This window comes from Larimichthys crocea, unplaced genomic scaffold, assembly GCF_000972845.2.
Source record: "Larimichthys crocea isolate SSNF unplaced genomic scaffold, L_crocea_2.0 scaffold8076, whole genome shotgun sequence".
In the NCBI taxonomy this organism is placed as follows: Eukaryota; Metazoa; Chordata; class Actinopteri; family Sciaenidae; genus Larimichthys; species Larimichthys crocea.
In genome coordinates, this window is record NW_020860641.1 from 1 (window position 1) to 644 (window position 644).

General features: G+C 49.5%; 1 protein-coding gene across 1 annotated transcript; it reads left to right on the top strand.

Moving 5' to 3' along the window:
• The first annotated feature begins 14 nt into the window (after positions 1 to 14).
• Positions 15 to 636, top strand: LOC113745480 (heterogeneous nuclear ribonucleoprotein C-like). Its single transcript, XM_027277014.1, has 2 exons — positions 15 to 279; positions 521 to 636. Exons 1-2 carry the CDS (start codon positions 39 to 41, stop codon positions 538 to 540), a joined length of 261 nt encoding a protein of 86 aa, XP_027132815.1. The 5' UTR covers positions 15 to 38; the 3' UTR covers positions 541 to 636.
• Positions 637 to 644: the final 8 nt, after the last annotated feature.

Sequence of the window (644 nt, forward strand, 5' to 3'; positions counted from 1 at the left end):
GTCTTCCTGTTAGTTGTTCACCCACCACCGCCAGCCTGATGGCCAGCTACGTCACCAACAGGACCGACCCGCGCTCCCTCAACTCTCGGGTCTTCATCGGCAACCTCAACACCCTGCTGGTCACCAAGGCGGATGTCGAGGCCATCTTCTCCAAATACGGCAAGATCGTGGGCTGCTCTGTCCACAAGGGCTACGCCTTTGTTCAATACACCAATGAGAGGAGCGCGTGGGCCACCGTCGGCGGGGAGGACGGGAGGATGATTGTCGGACAAGTTCTTGGTAAGGGTTCAATTTAGCTGCTTACTCCTAAGGAGGGAGGGAGTCTTACACGAAACCAATTTTGATTTACGGTCCTCTTCAATCAGAACTTTCCATCTGTCAAACAACTTTTTAGCTTGCATTTGCGTCACCTCTGACGTCATTTTCCGGACTACTTTGGTTTTGATTGTTTACTGGAACATCTTTACATGCTTTAATGTTTGACAAACACATTTCCTTCCTCATACCTCATTCCCTCCAGAAAACCTCAGCCTGCTCTGATTGATCCACCAACCTGAGCCAGCACAAACAAAGCTATTGTTGAAAGGCCATCGAACAAGGACAGGTGGTGGATGTCTGATAGTTGGTACAATTACCCATTGTTC

Bases quoted from the DNA above. Each gene is read 5' to 3' on its own strand.
- LOC113745480 (XM_027277014.1), top strand. From the start codon at position 39: ATGGCCAGCTACGTCACCAACAGGACCGACCCGCGCTCCCTCAACTCT. The intron at 280-520 runs GTAAGGGTTCAA...CATTCCCTCCAG, and splicing joins GATTGTCGGACAAGTTCTTG to AAAACCTCAGCCTGCTCTGA.